The 21,951-nt window shown below is 37.6% G+C and overlaps 1 protein-coding gene across 1 annotated transcript in view; it reads right to left on the bottom strand.

Annotated features, from left to right (window-relative positions):
* The window catches only part of LOC150080841 (uncharacterized), an 852,072-nt gene that overhangs the window by 477,868 nt on the left and 352,253 nt on the right, over positions 1-21,951 (bottom strand). Inside the window, exon 13 of the mRNA XM_090381010.1 lies at positions 11,676-11,774. Coding sequence (XP_090237136.1) covers positions 11,676-11,774 — 99 coding nt within the window. The remainder of the gene's footprint in view (positions 1-11,675; positions 11,775-21,951) is intronic.

The following is a 21,951-nucleotide window of genomic DNA, read 5'->3' as shown; positions in this document are numbered from 1 at the left end:
TAGAGTTTACATAAGTAAAGAACTCTTTGCTGTTTTTCTTTGCATCCCTTGCCAAAGATTTCTCGTAATCTGCCTTCGCCTGCCTAACCTCCTTTGTAACTTGGTTACAGATCAACTTGTATCTATCATAGGCTTCTGTGTCACGTGTTAATTTGTATGTATCCCATGCATTTTTCTTCTCTGCCATATGTCTCATTAGTTCATCTGACAATTACTTAGGCCTAAATCTTGAACAATATTTCTTAGTTGGTATGTAAAGCCTAGTAGCTTCCAAGATTAGTTATTTGAATGCTTCCCATTTTGAATTTGCTGTTGGTAACATCATCAGTTGGTCCCACTGTATAGAATTTAAATACTGTCTCAGTCCATCGTAGTCTCCTTTACGAAAGCAATAACCCTTCCCTTTACCCCTAATGGTAGTTACCTCTTTGAGTAAATTCCACTTCAGCACACTGTGTTCACTGCCACCTAGTGGTTGATTTACCTGAAGATTCTTAATGCATGAAGAATCACTACTGATAATCAAATCAAGAGTATTACTCCCTCTAGTTGCCTCCCGAACATGCTGATGTAGAAAACAATCATCCAATAAATCCACAAAAACCTTGCTAGTGTGTGAGTGACCAGCCCCCAAATTCCAGTCAATATCTTGGAAATTAAAATCCCCCATTATAAGACTCTCTGATTTACTGACCCACTCTATTTCCCTGTACAGTTTCTTATTATACTCATCAGAGTCATTAGGCCTATAGCACACTCCTACTCTCGATTTTGATCTCCCAATGCTTATGTCACACCAAACTGACTCGACACTGCTCTGTCCAGCAATGTCGACTGGCTTCACTTCCTTGGATTTTATGTATTTCTTTGGGGAGTACAATATGTAGATATTGTACTCCCCAAATTCCAGTTCTGCATTCCTTATATCTGTTTGACACCACGTCTCTGAAATCCCCACAATATCTGCCTTTGATGTTTTGAGCAATACCTCAAATTCATCAAATTTATTTACTAAACTCCTAGCATTGGTGTACACACAAGTATACATGCACCTGTTCTTTTTCTTAGCTACCCTAACACAACCTATATGTTTATTTGTACCCCAATGATTCCCAGCAGTCTCTGAAATATCCTGGATCTTATTTTTCAGGCTGCGGCTCATTCCAATAGAAGCAGTGCAAGAATCACTTTCACCTCTGCCAGTGGCTACTGTTAATCTATTAGTCCTTGTATCACCCCAATCTAGCAGTTTTCCGACCCACCTAACACTGCCTCGATAGCATCAGCAAATATTCTTGCACCCTTTCTATTTAAGTGTATCCCATCCCTGTAGAAGCAGTCTCTCCTGTTAACAACTACAGACCAGGCTGAAAAAATTCTACCCCTTGAGCCTTGCACAATCTTTCCAGGGTCGAATTGATCGACAGGGCTCTCATCATATACTCCCTCCTATCGTGTCTGGGCAGAATTGCAGACACTTTCAAATTCAACCCTAATTCATGGCTTTTTTTCAACAGTGACCTATACTTGTTAAGTAATTCCGCCGGTCTCCTACTCTTAATATCATTAGTGCCAACGTGTACAACTATATCACCTTTTGTGCCCTTAAATGATGATATCCGCTCTACAACGTCATCAAACTTTGCCCCTGGCAGACATACCCTGGTCCTGTTCCACCTATCCTTTTTACAAAGCATGTTTCATATACCATGCTCATATACCATGAGCTACTCTTGCAGCCCATCTGCACTGCTCAGAGAATTTCATATCTGCCTGCACAACCACCCCCAGGTCCCTTTGATTCTCTACCACTGTCAGTGTAGTACTACAGAGTTTATACGTTGCTCTGGGGTTGCTGTTTCCCCATATGTAGTACTTTACATTTTTCAATATTAAACTTCATTTGCCTCCTCTCAGCCCATCTGCTCAACCTTTCCAGATCCTGTTGCAGCAGCCTAGTGTCAGTAGTGTCCTTGACAACCCTGCCAACCTTCGTATCGTCTGCAAACTTGGACATTAAGCTTGATATACCATCATCAATATCATTTATAAATACAGAAAACAATAATGGACCCAACACTGAACCCTAAGGGGCTCCACTGATAACATTAGTCCACGATGAGCAGTGTCCAATGATTACCACCTCTGTCTTCTCTCCCTCAACCACCCCTTTATCCATAGCAGCAATTTGCCTCCAATGCCACACTGCTCCAATTTGTGCAGCAGTCTTCCATGTGCAACAGTATCAAAAGCCTTTCTAAGATCCAAGTATATAATATCAAAGTTATTCCCTGCATTCAGTTTTTTGTGATTGCATCATAGTATCCAATCAAATTGGTCAGGCAAGACTTCCCCTTAACAAAACCATGCTGTGTCTGAGCTATAACTGAAGTCTTGTCTAGATGATCCTGCAGTGCTTCTTTAACCAGTGCCTACATTAATTTTCCTGGAACAGAAGTTAAATTCACAGGTCTATAATTACTTGTGTCAGCCTTTGATCCTCCTCCTTTGTGAATTGGGGTCACATTTGCACATCTCCATTCTGTGGGTACCTCCCCTGAGTCCTAGGAAGCTCTCATAATTATGGCTAAGGGTTTGCTTACTTCCTTCGCTGCCTTTTTTAATATAACTGGATAGATCCCATCCACCCCAGGTGCCTTTTTTGTCTTTATCTTCAACAATTTCTCCTCCACTTTACTCTCAGTTATTACAAGTCTCTCTAGCTTACTGCAACATTCTTCTCTTGAACAGCCTTAGCACATTATTTGCACAAATAACTCAAATAATGTGTTATTTGTATGTGAGCAAATAACTCATTATAGTGGTGTAGCAAATAGTATTATAGTGATGTAGCATGTTAACCAAGGTGTTGAGGGCAAAGAATACTGAACCACAAGCACTCTAACATCACTCAGGATCAGTGCTAGGCTCTTACTATTTTCAATATTTATTAACGATATTGATGAAGGCATATCAAGCTTACTATCTGACTTTGAAATTGATAGAAAGGTTTGGAGAGTGGTTAATGATAGGAACCAAGGCATATTACTGCAACAAGACCTAAAAAAATTAGCCAGATGGGCTGAGAAGTAGCAATTATTTTAATATTGATAAATGAAAGTAGCATAAGGGCAAAAGAATTTACTTCTAAAGGCTTATCAACAGCCTTAAAAACATAACTCACTCTGCAATCCCTGAATAACCACTAATTGGGTGATACCACACTCAAGATAGAGGAAAAAGAGAAACAAAATGGGTAACTGTACAGTTCAACATGAAGTTCTCTGAGAAGTGCTACCCATATGCAGTACCTTGCATTTGTCAAAGTTAAACTTCAATTGCTATTTCTAAGCCTATCTACCTAATTTTTCTAGATCTTGTTGCAGCATATCTTCATTACTGTCATTAACCACCATGCCAAAGTTTCATCTCCAAATTTAGATATTAAGCTTGACATACCCTCATCAGTATCACTTGGATTGATGTTATTTACTCTGACTGTTAAGGATTGCTTGCACCAGAAGTTTGCAGGATGCTAGAACAGCTCATGAGTTTCTCTCAATGATATATACATGAATTTTTTGTCTGAAGGAACACAAAGGTGATTATCCAATTGTATATAAGCAACATCTTCAGTACTGCATACAGATCTGGAAGCCTCACTTTAAAAAGAATGTGAATCTCTAGAAATGAGTGTAAAAAGAGCAACAAAATTAGTCATGAACACAAAAGGGATATTCTTATCAAGAGAAGAGAGAGAGAGACTTCATACTGCAGCATGAGGTACTACTGGGAGGACCTGATTTAAGTGTTTAAGGCTTTAAATGGATTGAATAAACTAAGTGCTGATGGCATCCATACTCTTTATTGGACCACACACACACACACACACACACACACAAACTTAAATTGAAAAAGAATGGTTAGGATAGATATATGTGAAAGTTTGCTTTAAGCCATCAGCCAGAGGGTAACTAACTGTTGGACAAGACCTATGTCTGGTTTTGTGGAGGTGGGTATGTGTTCCCCCTCCCGGATGATGCTGTATAAGCTTACTTCCTTGCATCATTTAACACTCCTAATACCAACTCAATCATCCAGAAAGATTTTTAGAGATAGACATGCAGGGGAGGGGAAGCAGGAAATACAACAGGCTGCCATCACGTTTCAGCTGCAACACAACATATTTGTGCACTGTTGCATTGAGTAATACATGCCAATAGATGACTGGCAATGATACTCAATCACAGCATTACTGACATGAGTTATGCTCCATTAAAAGCAAAATCTGGGGTAAAAAAGCAAAAATCTTTCCTTTGTCCAAAATACAAATACAACTATTTGTAGGATGGGAGGGGCAATATGTAGCATATTTGCTGGAGAAAAGAACCTTTCTGCAAGACATGCCATTATGAAAAAGTTGTGTTGCATTTAAGAAATATGGCAGTTGAGGCAGAATAGTAACATGCTGATTTTCCACAAAGAAATATTAACTGATGACAAATTTCTTTAGAAAATTAAAGAACGTAGAAATTAATAATGTACAGATGAATCAATAAATGATGTATAGTAATAGCCATATATAGTGCAAGGAAGCCACAGATGTTTGCTGTTGCATTAGCCGAGGGAGGAAACACAAGTAGATAAGAAAATACAAATTTAATATAGTTATGGGAGAATATCACATGGTCATTTACCATGAAAATTAATTGTTATAATAATCACTCTTCTACCATGTGATATTAATAATTTAGTTTATTAAGCTTATAGCCTAAACCACTATGCATTCAAGGTAACATTTCAGGCAACTTACCACTGCCTATCATTAGCCCAAACATTGGCTGTTAAGGGGAGAAAATATCAAGGGTTACAATTTAGGAACATTTGGAACATTTGTAATTAATTATTAATTGTGAATTATAAGGGTTTTCCATTACATTAGGGTTACACAGGGTTGTACTTTAGATTAAGGTATATACATATGGACACACATACATAAAAATTCTTACCTGTTGTCAGATTCCTGCTTGCCGATGCCACCAAATCTGTTGTGCATACTGGCAAGAGGTGCTGCCAACAGTTACATTAAAGGATTTTTATGATTTTATGGCAAGCATCTAAATGATTTTATCAATTCTAAAATTAAAGTACCTAATAGTTTTATGTTTATATTTTATAACTAACTTTTTTCTAAATTTTAATTAGAGTTAATAAAAATTTCTTCATATTTCTGCATCCATATGTAATATATAAACAGAAATTTATGTCCATGTAGAAGATTGAAATTTTATGCTCTTAACTACTGTCTGTATCATAAAATGGAAAAGACTATGGCTGTAACTTTCTTTTTTCACCTTCATTAGAATTAACATTTTTTAACCACATGAAAAAAAAATTTTTTTTTTTTTTTAAATATTTAGTTTTCTTATTAAATATAAAAATTTAGATACAATAAAGTATTGAACTCAATTAAGAAAAGATGATATAACAGTATACTGCAAGCAGAATTGGAAAAATCCAAAAACCATTTTCCATTAAAAAAAAAAAAAAAAGAAAAAAAAGTTGGTAGGCTGACATGGGTAGTGCAACCCCTACTGCACAAAACTGAGCCATGACCACTGGCCAAGTTAATCAGTCCATATATATTAGAGATTAGATGAAACAGCAATTTCATATGTTGTTAAGAGCTACTTTATTACAGGAAATTTTGTACTACGAATGCTATAGTAAACAGGGGTTGAGGAGGGGATGAGACCAGCAGTCTCATCCAACAATAAAGTTGATGAGACTGCTGCTGAACCCTCAGTTTGTTCTACTTTTAAGCCATTACCACAGAAATGTATTTTCTGTGAATTTTATGGAGAATGCTAGTTATAAACCTTCATAAAGAGTGTTTTTCCCAATATTGACAATAATCATCATAAATCAGAAAAAATACATTCCATTCCATTTTTCCATTTATTTGTACACCCAATTATTACATATATATATATACGATACTTACAAAAAGATATATATACAATTTTATAATTTTATATACATTAACATTCTCGTTACACATATATAAGACATTATATTATATTTGACCTCCTGGTGCACTGCGTACGTGCACTGTTCATCTCCACCTAGTTCATCTGTTTTGGCATAGAACCTCAACAAATCTAGCCTAAAAACATGTGCGAGGTATTTTACCACTGCTAATATAAGACAGCTGCTGCCCAGTGCCCTTCTCTAGGCCAGGGTTTATGTTATGTATTTGTGCCGAATGCACAAGAATTGTATTTTCTGTGAATTTTATGGGGAATGCTAGTTATAAACCTTAATAAAGAGTGTTTTTCCCAATACTGGAAATAATCATCATAAATCAGAAAAAATACAGGTTGAGATGGGTTTGAAGTAAAAAAAAAGGTAAAGTGCAGCCATTATCAACCCACTGCAGGATGGAAGCCTCCTCAACAATTCATGCTGATGGAAATGGACCATAATCTGCCACGCTGGTCCAGTGCGGGTTGGCAGATCAATCGTATTCAGCAGTCAGGGGCTTGAACCCCGGTCTACTCAAAGAGCGTGTGCTACTGCACTCTCGGCTATGGAGGCCTTCTCTGAATTAGTAACACCTTAATATCAGTATTAATAGTGGAAAAATTATACAAAAAAAAATGTATAACATCAGCCAAGAAATAAAAAAGACCAACAGAACTTCCCATATCACCTCTAACAGAATGTCTAGTTCTTCCTTGAATTTATTCAAACCACACATTACCAGTGCAACACCGGATGGAAGTTTGTTCCAACAGTAAACTATCCAATGGATGAAGCAGATCACACATATTTACCTTGCAACCATCCTCCCTCAATTTGAATTTATGCCCTATCACGGGTCTGTAGTCTTATCAAGAGGAAGGATGCCACCAACTTCTCAATCCATTCAAAGCCTTTTTAAACACTTCAATCATATATCCTTACAGGTGCATAAATCTTCAGATGCTGAAATTTGCATGAAGCCTTTCTTGATAAGAGCACCCTTTTGTTCCCTTTACTAATCTCGTTGCTCTTCTCTGCACCCAATTCCAAAAGATCCACATTCTTCCAAAAATAAGGACTCCAGACATTCATGAATTACTCAAGATGTGGTCTAAACATTGATTTATAAAATGGGATAATCACCTAGTTATCCTTGGTGGCAAAATTCCTCTGTATCATTGACAGCACCCTGTGAACTCTCCTAGCAGTCCAGTTACACTGCACAGAAAACTTCATGTGTGACTGCACAATTACCCACAAGTACTTTTCATTATCCACTATGCTGAGTGTGGTATTGCTGGGATTGCTGCTATCCACACACACAGTACCTTGAATTTGTCAAACTTCAACTGCTATTTCTCATCACATCTACCTAATTTTTTTTAGATCTTGTTGTAGTAGCAAAACATGATTACTGTCATTGACTGCTGCGCTTACCTTTGTATCATCTGTAAACATAGACATTAAGCCTGATACAGCTACATCAATATAATTAATGAATATAAAAAGTAACAATGTACCAGCAATTAATCTTGGGGAGCTCTATTAATAACAGTACCCCAAGAAGGGCAATGCCCATTGAACTATTCTATCTTATCTTCACCTCACCAACTATCCCTTTATCCAAAACAGTAACTTGCCCCTAATGCCGAATTACTCCAATTCGTACAGCAGTATGTGGAAGTGTCAAAAGTTAAAATTATTTTTTGTATCCAATTCCTTTGTTACTGCATATCACAGAATCCAATCATATTAGTCAGACAAGATCACCTTTATGCAAATCAATGCTGGACCACAGTATGACTTCATTTCTTTCTTAACCAGTGACTCTATTCATTTTCCCAAAAACAGAAGTCTGTTAACATAACTAACAGGTCTGTAATTATTCATGTCATTCCACCATAAAGGGATCTCCACTGAATCCAAGAACATTCTAATAATTTTGGCTAAACGTTTGTTTACCTTTCTTGCTGCCTTCATTAATATAAGTGGATAGGGCCCATCCACTCAGGTGCCATATTTGCATTTAGTTACAGTTTCTCCTTCGATTTCCTCACAGTTATCACAAAATCACTTAGCTCCTTGCTAGAACTTGACTTGCTTCTGGGATGCCCATTCCTAAAAAATTATTCATGTGTGAATAATTTTTTAGATGCAAAATATACATTCAGTTAGTTTGCAACCTGAGCAGGATCATCAACAGTTAAACCATCAATATCAAGTGGACCAATGCCAGTTACACTCACTCTTGCTGACCTTGCAAACTTTGGATTTACTCAAAGATGTAACTACAATCAGGGGTAAAAGGAAAAGTTTTTGCTTTTGTAAAGGTGCCTATGATGGTCTGAGACTTTGTAAAGTCTATACAGTGGGACCAACTGATAATGTTACCAACAGCAAATTCTAAATGGGAAGCATTCAAGGAAGTAATCTTAGAAGCTAATAGGCTTTTTCTCCCACCTAAGAAATACTGTTCAAGGTTTAGGCCTAAATGAATATCACTTGAACTAATGAGACTCATGGCAGAGAAGAAAAAAGCATGGTATACATATAAATTATCAGGTAACACAGAAGCTTATAGTAGATATAAGCTGGTGTGTAATCAAGTCACAAAGGAGGTGCAGGTGATGGCAGATTATGAGAAATCTTTGGCAAAGGATGCAAAGAAAAACAGCAAACAACAGTTCTATACTTATAAACTCTAGAAGGAAGGGGATGAATCAGATGGATCCACTTGATATCAATGGTTTGACTGTTGATGATCCTGCTCAGGTAACTAACAAACTAAATGAATATTTTGCATCTAACTTCACACGTGAGGAGTTATTCAGGGAGAGGAATGCCAGAGGTGTATTAAACACTGACAATAATCTAGATAATTTTGTAATAACTGAGAGTAAAGTGGAAGAGAAATTGTTGAAGATAAACATAAGAAAGGCACCTGGGGTGGATGGAATCTATCCAGTTATATTAAAGGAGGCAACAAAGGAAGTAAGCAAACCCTTAGCCATGATTATGACAGCTTCCTTGGACTCGGGGGAGATACCCATGGACTGGAAATGTGCAAATGTGACCCCAATCCACAAAGGAGGATCAAAGGGAGACACAGATAATTACAGACCTGTTAGTTTAACTTCTGTTCCAGGGAAATTAATGGAAGCACTGGTTAAAGAAGCATTGCAGGATCATCTAGACAAGACTTCAGTTATAGCTGAGACACAGCATGGGCTTGTTAAGGGGAAGTCTTGTCTGAACAATTTTAATGGATACTACTGTGAAATGGCTGAATTTTCACCTTACATTTGCCTTAGAAGGCGCTTGGTTTGCTGAAGACGCACCATACTTTTTCCCGCTACTGTACTATAGGTAGTACAAAACTCAACACCGTGTTTATCACCGTTCCTCTTCTTCTTTCCCCCATGTGAGTGCACGTCTGTCCGATGCCACATCAAGTAAAGACAGTAATCGTAATCCTATCCCACCTTTATTAGTTGGGTCACTGCACAGCAAGATATCCTTATTTGATCGGCTGCTGACCAACTTGGGGAGATGGATTATGCAAAAAACAAAGAAGAATTTGATCTTCACTGGAGAAGGAGTAATGACAATTAAAAATAAACTTGAAGTAATCTGAATCCAAATCTTATAACTGCGGAGTCGACTGTTGTCCGAAAGTTTCTTATGCGGAAATCAGATTTCCGAGCCCAGAAGTCAGGAACTTTCACCCCATGTGAATGTAGGATTCATTCAGAGGAGAGGAAGGGGATCAGGTTCTTTTTTTTTCATTTCCTGACCGAAGCCTTCCTGGTGAAAAACTGTCGGAAGAAGTGATAGAAAAGAAAGATACAAGTGCTGGAGCAGGGATTTTACTGGTAAGTCCCATATATTCTCACCCTAACTTTATAACATAATAGCTGAAATATGAATGAAAGTGTCAGACGTCCATAACATCCTCCTAATTTGATGAAGTTCAATAAGAAGCATGCCTCCTCGTTAGGAACACTTACTGATGTAGTATCACTCTTACAACACCTTATTAATTAGAGTGCAAGACATGTGTGAATCCACTAGCATTAATGTAATCTCTCTAGCTTAGACTGTTACATATTGAGTCAGTACAGTACATTTACATGTACAGACAGTTCTCGCTTTACGAGTTCCCGGGCTTATGAGTTTTTTTTCCCAAGTATCAAGTATCATCAAAATCGAAAATATGAACATTAATTGCAAAAAATGAATGTTAAGCATTCATAAATACCACTTTTCAAACCACGTGCGTAGCTATACAATACAGCGTACCCCGCTTTACGATATTAGTCAGTTCCATCGTATTGTGAAAATATCGTAATGTGAACTCAATAACACATTGTTTTTTGGTAATTCGTTTCAAGATCTTGGAAGTTGAAATTTTTGCTGTATAACTAAGCTATTTATCTCTCTAAAATGTCATTTTTAAGGTCATGAGCGTGACCTTAAGCTATATAAAAGGTCGTGAGCATGGTTTGTAAATTGTATTAGTTACCAATTCAAATAATTAAAATGCACTGCACTTTCATCGTTATCATATGTTCCGTTATAAGAATTTTAAACACCTTTGTGATATTTTTCTAAAGCACATTTCTGGAGGTCAAGATGATAAAACAATAAAAACAATTTGCACTTTCTGGTTTATTGGGTTTTTCTGTTACTGCAAGCAATTATAAATGGGTAGTAAACTCGATCTTCTTGCATTTGCAAATGTATTATACTGACAACTGGAACTGTGTGGTTTTTTACTTTATTAATGTGTTTCCCCTTTATTGAAATCTTCAATCGTATAAAAAACAAATAATTTTCAAAGTCTTCTCTTCATTTCTTTTTTTTTTTTTTTTTAGGCTTTGTAAACTTGTTACTCCATGCGAATCGTGTTAGTTGCAATTTGTGTGTGCCGTTAAAAAATGCTTATGCATGCAATCATGAAATTTATAAGTAAAAGAGATTATCTTGGAAACAAATGCCTCTTGAAATATTTCTGAAGAAGACGACGCCTTGTGCAACAAACCAACCAGTGCCGAGTCAATAATGAGTGATCAACGAGTGTGCATTCAGTCGATGATGATGAAGAATAAACATTCTTTAACATTTGTAAAGTCATAAATAATTTCTCTATTATTATAATTTGCTTGATTTTACAGGTTACATTTTCATTTCTTTCGATATATCAATCATTGTTTAAACATAAACTAATTTCTTTGTTGAGAACATAACCCCTATTTTAAACCCTATGTCTATGGGAAATAAATTGCCGCTTTACGAACATCCACTAGGAACGAATTAACTCAAAGCCGAGAACTACCTGTATGCACCTACACACTGGAGCTGAAAGATGAGAGTTGTTCCCAGTAGTACCAACCGAAGGCTTCATGAAGAATGCTAACATATTGGCACACATGTACCGATATGTGTCTTAGGAGTATAATATATCATTTTCTCTGTGTGTTTTATAGGAGAGAGAGAGAGCTTAGTATGTAAGTTGTATTAAACCAGCCTTTTATTTTATGTTGGTAGTAAATAAATTGTGTTTTGTTTAAGTATCTTTGCCTCTGACCTATTCTCTTGCTGCACAACCTTAGTAAAAGATCTACAGTAAAGAGAGCATAAGTCATATTTACCTTTCTTCCATGTTCACCATCTTGTCCAACATAACCTGGTTTCCCTTTCTGACCTTTTTCTCCAGGAATACCTTGCTCACCAAATTTTCCTTTTTTACCCTAAAATAATGTGTTCCTCATTTGCATGAGTAATGGAAAGGCACATTCATTATTACTAATTCATATATTTTAATCATATACTAATCTTTAAATATATATATTAAAGAGCACATATCATATCTGATTAAACAGAAGCAAATACTGTTTCTTATTTTGCAATTGTCTAAAATGTTATAGTTTTAATCAAAATATTGTACAAAAGCATCCTTTGATATTGGTATTGCAAGGTAAAATAAAAACACACAAGGTGTGATCAAGACATTTCTGGACTTGTTTTTTTTTTTTTTTTTGTTAGTTGTTGGCGTATCGGCTTCTGTGGCCATAATGCACCTCCCAAGGTTTTTGCACTACTCTGATCCAAGCCCAAGGCGGGATTCAAACCCACGACCTTTGGGTTGCCAGGCAGGCACTTTACCCACCTGGCTAGCCTGGTCAGCTCTGGACTTGTATGTTTTACTTTGTACTTACTGCATTAAGTGTCTATTCTGCTGTTACCTTCAAAGACATTTCTTTGGAAGTTTTCTTTGACCTGATACAACAATTAGACCAATTATCCTCCCAGAGTTAAAAACATCAGTGAATACTGAGTTTTTAATTCCATGTAATCTGATTATTTCTGTACTGCAATCATGTCATCAAATCTCCTCCCCTTCAGTAAAAACTTCACTTTTGGAAAAAAGAAAAAGTTGTGTGGTGGAAGATCTGAAGAGTATGGAGGGTAGCAGATAATAGTCATATCAGCTTTGGCCAGAAATTCCTACACAACGAAAACTAAGTGAATGGAAGTGTTGTTGTGATAAAAAAAAAAAGCCTGTATTGAAAACATCCTATTTCTTAGGATGTTTTCAATACAGGTCTTTCTGCAGATGTCATAAAAGATCAGTGATGTTCTGTTACACAATTTCATCAATAATGAAAAAAAAATGTTTGTATGCCCTTCACATTAAAATGAACTCTAACCTTTAAAATTATAAGATATCTCAAACAGTTTGGCTTTATCAAATTCCTCTGAGACAATTTTTAAAGTCATATACTTTTTCCACTTGTTGAGTGCTTGGGGAATTTTTCTGTTGTTAAAATCTGAGGCAGAGTTTCTCCCATAAGTTATTCTGGATGGACAGACAGACAGACCACTGCAACAGGTTGCCATGCCCAAAGAGTAGCTTCTCCAAAAAAATTCCTAAAGTTGATAACAACAGCCATATCAATATTATGAATCAAAAACTCGAGACAGGCTTTTTTTTTGTTGCTAGCAAGGTTCAAAATACCTAGTAAAATGCAATGATTTTAATGCTCACAGCTGAAAAAAAAACTTTGTAGCTGTTATCACAAGTTGCCATGAAATTTATATAATGCTTTGAAATTTAAAAATTATAAAAAGCTAATTTCTATTAATAATGCTGAACAACAACAAAAAAAAAAAAATTGTTTTCATACATCAGGAGTAAAAGTTATAGATTCTAAAGGAAAATGTTCTGTTGATTACAAAAATAAAAATGCTTCTATCACACACACAGATGGAGGAACTGGTTAAAGAACCATTGGGGGATCATCTAGACAAGACTGCAGTTATAGTTGAGACACAGCATGGGTTTGTTGAAGGGAAATCTTGTCTGACCAATTTGAATGGATACTACAATGAGGTCACAAAGGAGCTAGATGCAAAATATAATTTTGATATCATATACTTTAGGAAAGCTTTTGATACTGTTGCACATGGAAGACTCCTGTACAAACTGGGGCAATATGGCAGTAAGGGCAAGTTGCTACAATGGATAAAAGGGTAGTTGAGTGGGAGAAGACAGGGAGTGGTAATCAATGGACACTGCTCTTTGTGGACTATTGTTATTAGTGGAGTCATCAAAGGTTCAGTGTTGGGGCCATTGTTGTTTTCTGTATTTATCAATGATATATTGATGAAGGTATATCAGGCTTAATGTCCAAGCTTGCAGATGATACAAAGGTTGGCAGGGTTCTTAATGACAGTAACAACAATGCTACTGCTACAGGATCTAGAAAAGTTGGGCAGCTGGCTGATAAGTGACAACTGAAATTTAACATTAACAAATGCAAAGTACTTTTTTTTTTTTTTTTGGTAGTTGTTGGCGCATCGGCTACTGTGGCCATAATGCACCACCCAAGATTTTTGCAGTACTTTGATCCAAGCCCAAGGTGGGATTCGAACCTGCGACCTTTGGGTTGCCAGGCAGGCACTTTACCCACACGGCTAGCCCGGTCGGCTGCAAAGTATTGGATATGGCTAGAAGTAACCCAGAGTAACGTACCAACTGTGTGGGACTATACTCAGGGTGGTAGACAACTAAAAAGATGTGAGGGTAATTGTGCAACTAAAAAGACATGAGGGTAATTCTGCCAAAGAGGTCACAGGGTCTTGTCAATGATATACAGGAATTTTTCTAGTAGGGAGAAAGAGGTGTTTATTCCTTTGTATAAGGTAATGGTCAGGCCATGCCTTGAGTACTGCATATTGGCTTGGAGGCCTCATTTTAGGAAGGATGTAGAGTTGCTTGAGCATTATAGAGAAGGGCAACAAGATTAGTGAGGGGAGCAAAGGGGTTCTCTTACCAAGAAAGGCTTAAGTTCTGCAAATTACAGCAGCTGGAGACTAGATGCGAGGTGATCTGATTGAGGTGTATAAGGCCTTGAATGGGTTGAGCAGGCTCAATGCTGATGGAATAGATGTTCGGAAATTGGCCTTTAGCCAGTGGGTAGGTGGAACAAACTTGTAGCTAAAATAAATTCAAGGAAGAACTGGACGAATTTTAGAGCTAATGGTCTAACAAATTTTAGAGCTAATTTTTTTTTTTTTTGGCTGATGCTATATAAGCTTGCTTTCTTGCATTACATGGCTCTACTAATGCTATTTTAAAAGTGAGTCTTATTAATTTTAAGATATTTTAATCACATACATAACGTACTATACCTTCCATTTCCTTAGAAATGTTTGCCATTCACAAAGTTTTTCTTGCAGTTCATGTCACAAGAAGCAAACAGTTTCCAATATTACCCTTCATGAGAGGTTATTGTATAAGTTTGAACAGGTTAGGATTACTGGTAAGATTTCAAGATGGATTGTTGGGTGGCTGCAGGACAGAGGTTTGTTTGTTTTGTTATTTGTTTTTTTTAGGAGCATTCGCAACTAAGGCCATATTGCTCTGGGGATATGCGGTGGTCATTCCCTGACCTTTCCTCATCCTCTGTATTTGGTGATCATGGGCTCGAACCCCGGTTTAATCAAGAAGCATGTGCTACGCACTGCTGCTACTGCCTACCTGGCTGTGTAGGCACCCGAGAGGTTTGTGATTAATGGATTTCTTCAGATTGATGTAATGTCAGGAGTGGGATGCCTCAAGCATTGGTTCTTGGACCACTGTTGTTTCTCATTTTCATAAAGGACATCAATGAAGGGATAGAAGGTGAGAAGTAAAAATTTGCAGATGACATAGAGATTGGCAAAGACTTTAACGATCAGTGACAAGCAGTGCTCCTTCAGGATGACTTGAACAGACTTCAAAGATAGTCAGAGAAGTGTCAGCTATGTTTTAATGCTAAATGCACAGTACTTCGCTTGGGGAATAGAAGTCCACAAATAAATTATACACTTGGCAAGGTCGAATTAAAAACAGTGGAGGAGAAAGGAGGTGGTTGTTGTTATTTTGGTTTTTAGGAGCATTAGCAACTAAGGCCATATTGCTCCGGGGATATGTGGTTGTCATTCGCTGACCTTTCCACATCCTCCGTATTTGGTGGTCACCAGCTCGAACACTGGTCTAATCAAGAAGTGTGTGCTACACAGTGGAGGAGAAAGAGATCTGGGAGTTCCAATATAGACAGATATGAAGTTTTCTGAACAGTGCAAACAGGTGGACAGGAAAGCCCATGGTGTCCTATCAATGATTTATCAAAGACTAACCTGTAGATAGGGAGGTTATAATCCCACAGTATAAGTCAATTGTAAGCCCACATATGGAATACTGTGTTCAAGTATAGAGACGTCATATGAAAAAAGACATTGAGCTTCTTGAAAGGGTCCAAAGATCTTCATCTTTGAAAAGTTGTCTTATTTGTGTACAATGAAAACACATGCCTTAATCTTCTCTGTACTAAGTCTCGGCAATTTCTCTTGCAATTATGAGAATGCAGGACAGTTCACTTCCAAAGCCTTCATGAAATTTTTAGCATCAGCATTAATAAAGGAAGCAAGCTAAGCATCAGACAAAAAAAAAAAAAGCCTTTCTTAGGTCCAAATATATGTGATATCAAAGTTATTCCCTGCATCCAGTTTCTTTGTGAACACATCATAGTATCCAATCGAATTGGTCAAACAAGACTTCCCCTTAACAAAACCATGCTGTGTCTGAGCTATAACTGAAGTCTTGTCTAGATGATCCTGCAGTGCTTCTTTAACCAGTGCCTCCATTAATTTCCCTGGCATAGGTATTTAAGGGAATTTTCCTATGTGAAATTCCTCCTATATGAATTGGGGTCACATTTGCACATCTCCAGTCCATGGGCACATCCCCTGAGTTCAAGGAAGCGCTCATAATTATGGCTAAGGGTTTGCTTACTTCCTTTCCTGCCTCCTTTAATATAACTGGATATATTCCATCCACCCTAGGTGCTTTCCTTATATTTACTTTCAACAATTTCTCCTCCACTTTGCTCTCAGTTATTACAAAATCATCTAGCTCACTACCAGAGTTTAATTTACTTCTGGCATTCTCCTCCCCGAATAACTCCTCATGTGTGAATGTAGATGCAAAATACTCAGTTTGTTAGCTACCTGAGCAGGATCATCAACAGTTGAACCATCGATAATCAGTGGACCAATTTGATTCATCCCTTTCCTTCTAGAGTTTTCATGAGCCCCAGTTTAATGTGGAGTGGTGGAAGCAAAACTTTATTTGGATTTACCAGAGGTTCTTGCATTATAGCCATAGCAGCTTATGCACCATTAACCCCCCCCCCCATAAGAACAACCAGAGTTTCAAATGCTCCCTTCTTCACAACAGGTGTTAATGATTTTCACACCAGGTGCTAATGATTCAGCTAAGGTAAAGAAAGCCAACACGAGAACCGCGGGAAAACTTTTACCGGTCAAAAGTGTTTCCCAGTACTGATGCTTCTCCCTGCATTCTCGGTAAACATATGGTGCATGTTACTGGTAGTGGCAGTAGAAGTCGATAACGATGTATGGATTAGTTTTTTTCTTCTTATTAAAAGCAGATTATCAGAGTTCATGAGTGTGCTGAAAGTTACTTACAGGTACGCCCTCCAGACTGCTTCAGTCTTAGGGTGTTTATCCCCCCTTCCCACTGTTTTAACCCAATATGAAAACGACTTCTACAGACAGTGCATGTTATTGGTAGTTGCAGTAGAAGTCATTTTCCTATCAGGTGGGAAGTGGAGGATAAACACCCTAAGAATGAGGCAGTCTGGTGGGTGTACCAGTGAGTAAATTTCAGCAGCGAAGACATTACACTCTAATAATCATGAACTCTAATAATCAGCTTTTAATAATGAGAAAAAACCAATCAATACATCATTATCAACTTGTACTGCCATTACTGATAACACACACACCATCTGTTTACCAAGAATGCAGGGAGAAGCTGCAGTACCAGGAAATGCTTCTGACTGCTAAAAGTTTCCTGAAGTATCCCATAGTTCACGTGTTGGCTTCCTTTACCTTCGCCAATGATTTTTGTTGAAGCCAACTCCTCTTTTCATACTGCATCTTTGGCACGACTATCTCACTCGCAGAGAAAGCAACAGTACTTAGTGTAACCCTTTTGTAGTTCTAATAAAATGGAAATTTACCTTTACATCACCACATATCTGCCACTCATACTTCTGACAGTGTGCACCTATTAGGATGTATGCCTGATAGGTGTACAGTGTCATGTTCTCCATGTTTGCATACCTTTCTTTTTTGTGGATAGCATACATAAGAGGTATTGAAGGCATCAATATTTCCATTGTGTAATAATTCAGCCTTAAGGCTAACTTTAGAATGGCTTTAAATAGTCTCCATTCTTCGGGAACAAACCCAAAGGACTCACCTAGTGTGTATGGGCTTGGCATATCCAGGGTCCTGAGCTGTATATCATCATTCTTTTCTTTCTTGGTGATTCCATTCTTTTCTCTCTCTCTCTCTCTCTCTCTCTCTCTCTCTCTCTCTCTCTCTCCCCCCCCCCCCTGTCTGTCTGTCTCCCCCCCTGTCTGTCTGTAGGGTAACTCAAAAATTTAATTTTTTTTGGCTGGTGCAGCATAAGCCTCACACTTCCTTGCACCATATGACTAATAATATAATAACATGTCTGATGTTCATTGCTGCCATTAGACCATCAACATCCTTACAGTGAGTTCACCTTTGTTTGATAAAATTTATTAGTCTTTATTTCGAGTACAAAATGTTGTCACTTTCACAGAATGATCTAGAATATTCCACTGTTGTTTCCTCGAGGAGAAAAGCTCTACCTTATTCTTCGGCAGTTCGAGATCCCTGATGAGGTTTAAGCTCACTTTCTGTGGTCTGATGTGGTTCAGAAGGATAAAGGTTTGGACAAAATGGTGGTTCCCTTGATGTAGACGGCTGCTGTACTTTTTCGTGTATATCAAGTTGACATTCATCAGTGTCTTCATCTTCATCATAGTGTACAGAAAAATGACAGGGTGCTTCAGAAGTAGGTAGTACCTCACCACGAGGCAAATTGCAGATGGTATATTTGGGTATGTCAATGTCCACTTTTTTTTCATTGTTATCCCTTTTCTAATAGTAGGCACCATACAGAAGTAACAGTCTGTGATGTGATTTGTTGACTCCCTCCATATCATGGGCACTGAAAAAGGCATGAAACGTCCCTTTTGTTTCATCCATGCATTGAATTTTGATGAACAGGTAGTGCAGCATATGTGTGGAGCCCAGTTCTTTTCCTGGTTGACTACTTTACGCCCAAAGTACGAAAAGAAGAAGTAGACTGTGTTTATGGCATAAGTTAGGAGATGCTTTCTTGAAGTTAACGTGACTTCTCCACATATGTAACAGAAGTCATCCCAACTATTCACACAATTACGGGGCACATTAATCTTACACAACACAAATACTGTGAAAAAAGTAGGAATCTCACAGTAAACAACTGTTAACTGAAAAACAAATGACCCAGTACCTAGCCATATTCGAGGATTACTGCAACAGAGTTGAAGATGCATTTGAGGCGACAACTTATCATGTGATGCAGAGCGAGGTGACAGTTGTCGAATATATGATAAAGGTGTAGTGGTACTGAAACTGTGGTGTTGCCATGCATTTTGGTGAGAGCCATAGTTGATAATGTAAAGTAACTCGCTAATATGAGACCCCAACTGTAATTCGAAAACAAGAGCCAATCGACAAATTTTAATGTGATTTTCGTGTTGAGCTGCATAAAATAGTCAAGATTGGATATTCCATTTTCGTAACATTTTACGTGTTCACCAGTGTTATGTGGGCTAAAGAACTTGGCAACCAGGGACATCAGAGGTGACCAGATTAGGTTTATAAGGCTCTGAAAGGGAATATTAAAATGAATGACGGTGAAATTCTCATTGTTCTAAACAATTACAGAACTATAGGTCATAAATTCAAATTTCAAAAATATGTGATGCAAGAAAGCAAGAGTATGAGCTTATACAGCATCAGCCAAAAAAAAAAAAAAAAATTACAAAACAATCCCCTCTAAATATTTGTCCAATTCCTCATTAAATTTATTTAATCTATCAAGTTCCACAACGACAGATGGAAGTTTGTTGCAGCAATTAACCACCCGCTGGCTAAAGGCAAATTTCCACACATCTATTCTACATCTGTCCCTCCTCAATTTCAATTTATGCCCCCTTAGGTTCGTAATCTAAACAAGTGGAAGAATCCCATCAGAATTCAGCGTGCTCAACCAATTCAAGGCCTTATACACCTCAATCAGATGACCTCGCAGGTGCCTAGTCTCCAGCTGCTGCAATTTGCAGAATTTAAGCCTCTCCTGGTAAGGGATCCCTTCATTCCCTACACCAATCTTGTTGCCCTTCTCTGTACACGCTCAAGCAAATTTACATCCTTCCTAAAATGAGGCCTCCAGTACTCACGCAGTACTCAAGGCATGGCCTGACCATTGCCTTATACAGAAGGCCAATCACCTCCTTTTCCCTGCTAGCAAAATTGCTGTATATCATTGAAAACACCCCATAACCTGCCCTGGCAGACTGTCTGCATTGCTCAGAAAACTTCATATCTGACTGCACAATTACTCCCAGGTCTTTTTCACTTTCTATCACCTGAAATGTAGTACCACACAGTTGGTACGTTTCTCTGCAGTTACTTCTACCCATATGCAGTACTTTACATTTTTTCAATGTTAAATTTCAGTTGCCACTTCTCAGCCTATCTGCCCAAATTTTCTACATGCTGTTGCACTAACACAGTGCCATTACTGTTATTAACAAAACTGCCAACCTTTGTATCATCAGCAAACTTTGATACTAAGCCTGATATACCTTCATCAATATCACTGATAAATATACAAAACAACAGTGGATCCAACACCGAACCCTGTGGGACTCCACTAATAACATTATTCCACGAAGAGCAGCACCCATTGATTACCACCCCCCTGTCTTCTTCCACTCAACATTCCTTTTATCCATTATAGCAACTTACCCTTAATACCATTCTGCTCGAATTTGTACAGTACTCTTCCATGCACAAGTGTCAAAAGCTTTCCTGAAATCCAAGTATATGATATCAAAATTATTTTTTTTCATCCAGTTCCTTTCTAACCACATCATAATAAATAATCAAATTTGTCAGACAAGACTTTCCCTTAACAAACCCATACTGTGTGTGAATTATTGCTGCAGTCTTGTCTAGATGATCCTGCTATGCATGTTTAACCAGTGACTCCATTATTTTACCCGGAACACAAGTTAAACTAACTGGTCTGTAATTATTCGTGTCATCCTTGGATTCCCCTTTGTGAATTGGGGACACATTTGCACATCTCCAGTCCGTGGGGACCTCCACTGAGTCCAAGGATGCTCTCATAATTATGACTAAGGGTTTTCTTACTTCATTTGCTGCCTCCTTTAATATAATTGGATAGATCCCATCCACCCCAGGTGTCTTTCTTATGTTTAACTTCAACAATTTCTCCTCCACTTTGTTCTCAGTTACTCAGTTACAAAATCATTAAGCACCCTGTTACAATTTGATAACCTTGTGGCATTTTCGAACCTTAATAACTCCTCGTGTGTTAATGTAGATGCAAAATATTCATTCAGTTTGTTTACTATCTGAGCAGGATCATCAATAGTCGAATCATCAATATCAAGTGGACCAATCAGATTCATCTCCTTTTAGAGTTTATATAAGCAAAGAAATCCTTGCTGTTTTTCTTAGCATCCTTTGCCAAAGATTTCTCGTAATTTGCCTTTGCCTGCCTAACCCCCCCCCCTTTGTGACTTGATTACAGAATAGCTTATAAATATCATAGGCTTCTGTGTTACTTGATAATTTATATGCATCCCATGCATTTCTGCCACAAATCTCATTAGTTCATCTGACAACCATTTAGGCCTAAACCTTGAATAATATTTCTTAATAGGTATAAAACGTTTAGTAGCTTCCACTATTAATTTCTTGAATGCTTCCCACTTAGAATTTGCTGTTGGTAACATCATCAGTTGGTCCCACTGTACAGAATTTAAAAACTGTCTACTACTATCACTGTAGTCACCTTTACAGAAGCAAAAACCCCTTCCTTTACTACTGATGGTAATTATATCTTTAAGTCAATCCCACATCAGTACACTGTGATCACTGCCACCTAATGGTTCCTTTATCTGCAAATCCTTAATACACGAATGATCACTGCTGATAACCAGATCAAGAGTATTCCCCTCTGTGGTTGCCTCTCGAACATGCTGCTGCAGAAAACAATCATCCAATAAATCCATAAATGTCTTACTAGTGTGCGAGTAACCAACCCATAAGTTTCAGTCTATATCTGGGAAGTTAAAATCCCCCATTATAAGACATTCTGATTTACTAGCCCACTCTATTTCTCTGTATAATTTGTTCATTGTACTCATTCGAGTCATTAGGCCTATAAAAACTCCTACTCTT

The sequence above is a fragment of the Mastigoproctus giganteus genome, chromosome 9, assembly GCF_048544385.1.
Source record: "Mastigoproctus giganteus isolate SK-2022 chromosome 9, ASM4854438v1, whole genome shotgun sequence".
NCBI classification, from domain to species: domain Eukaryota; kingdom Metazoa; phylum Arthropoda; class Arachnida; order Uropygi; family Thelyphonidae; genus Mastigoproctus; species Mastigoproctus giganteus.
The sequence above is the reverse complement of the archived record's forward strand: the minus strand, read 5'-3'. Positions and strand labels throughout refer to the sequence as shown.